This window comes from Malurus melanocephalus, unplaced genomic scaffold (genome assembly GCF_030028575.1).
Source record: "Malurus melanocephalus ecotype Western Australia unplaced genomic scaffold, MMel_1.1 scaffold_2188, whole genome shotgun sequence".
In the NCBI taxonomy this organism is placed as follows: Eukaryota; Metazoa; Chordata; class Aves; order Passeriformes; family Maluridae; genus Malurus; species Malurus melanocephalus.
The window spans coordinates 14,309-15,630 of record NW_026625420.1 but is presented as its reverse complement, the minus strand read 5'-3'; the positions used below and the strand labels follow the sequence as shown (position 1 = coordinate 15,630).

The 1,322-nt window shown below is 34.9% G+C and overlaps 1 protein-coding gene across 1 annotated transcript in view; it reads left to right on the top strand.

Annotated features, from left to right (window-relative positions):
• Positions 1-249: 249 nt before the first annotated feature.
• Positions 250-1,322, top strand: part of LOC130587644 (BCL2/adenovirus E1B 19 kDa protein-interacting protein 3-like) — a gene marked incomplete at its 5' end in the record, with an annotated part of 5,357 nt that continues 4,284 nt past the window's right edge. Inside the window, 2 exons of the mRNA XM_057388621.1 lie at positions 250-394; positions 1,038-1,187. Coding sequence (XP_057244604.1) covers positions 250-394; positions 1,038-1,187 — 295 coding nt within the window. The remainder of the gene's footprint in view (positions 395-1,037; positions 1,188-1,322) is intronic.

The window sequence follows — 1,322 nt, the reverse complement described above, 5'->3', positions numbered from 1 at the left end:
AGGAGACTCACTCTGAGCTCTCAGTTTGATCATTTCATACAATGTGCTGTCTTCAGCAGTTAAATAATTCCTGGATAAATTAATTAACTTTAATTTTATCAAAGACTGCCCTGAGAGCCAGAAGGTTTTCCTGAGCTCTGCCTCTCATTTGTGCTCAGTAAATAAACTTGGGATGGTTTATCAGGTGCCACCATTTGGGGTTTTTTTTTTGTGTCACAGAATTTTTGTCACTCGATTTAACACTTTGAGGAGGAATTTTCCAATGTTTTTCTGTCCCCTCTGTTTTCCAGTCCGAAGAAGAAGCGGCAGAAGGAGAGAAGGAATTGGAAGTTTTGAAGAAAAGCGCAGATTGGGTGTCAGATTGGTCGAGTAGACCTGAAAATATTCCTCCCAAGTGAGTTCAGATCTGGGTTTTTAATCAATATTCTTCTATTTTAAATTGAAATTTGGGTTTTTAAACAATATTCTTTTATTTTAAAATTCAACTTCGGGTTTTCAATAAATATTCTTTTATTTTAAATTAAACTTCGGGTTTTTAATCAATATTGGTTTAAGTTCAACTCCGGGTTTTTAAGAAATATTCTTTTATTTTGAATTGAACTAAGCTCTAAAAATTCAGTAAAAAATGGCTAAAATTTGCTGAAAAATTGCTAAAAATTGCTAAAATATCACTAAAAAATTGCTAAAAAATCACTAAAAATTGCTAAAAAATTAAGAAATACTAAGAAATACTGAAAATTGCTGGAAAATTGTTAAAAATTGCTAAAAAATTGCTAAAAAATCCCATCCTGCCATTCCCTCTCTTGGCCCTACCTCTCTGTGCTCCCTTTTTGTCTGTTCTCTGTGCCAGTGGTTTCTCCACAATCCCTCCTTTTATTCTCTTTCATTCCTTACTCCATGTAAGAGATCTCAGCCTTTGATCTCTAACTCTTTGTACTTGGAAAAAAAAAACAAAAAAAAGTTCCTACAGAGATCTGTGTGCAAAAAACTAAAAAAAAAAGGGAAAAATTCCCCCTTTTCCATCTTTTTTTTTCCAGGGAATTCCATTTCAGACATCCCAAACGTTCAGTGTCTCTAAGTATGAGGAAAAGCGGAGCGATGAAAAAAGGTGGAATTTTCTCTGCAGAATTTCTTAAGGTTTTCATTCCATCTCTGTTCATATCTCACGTTTTGGCTCTGGGATTAGGGTGAGTATTAATTCTCAAATAGAGACGGGCTGGTGGGAGATGTGGTGGTTGGAGGACAACTGGGGCATAGTGACCATGGAATTATTGAGTTTTCAATAATTGGTGAAAGGAGGGTGAACATCAATAAGACTTCTA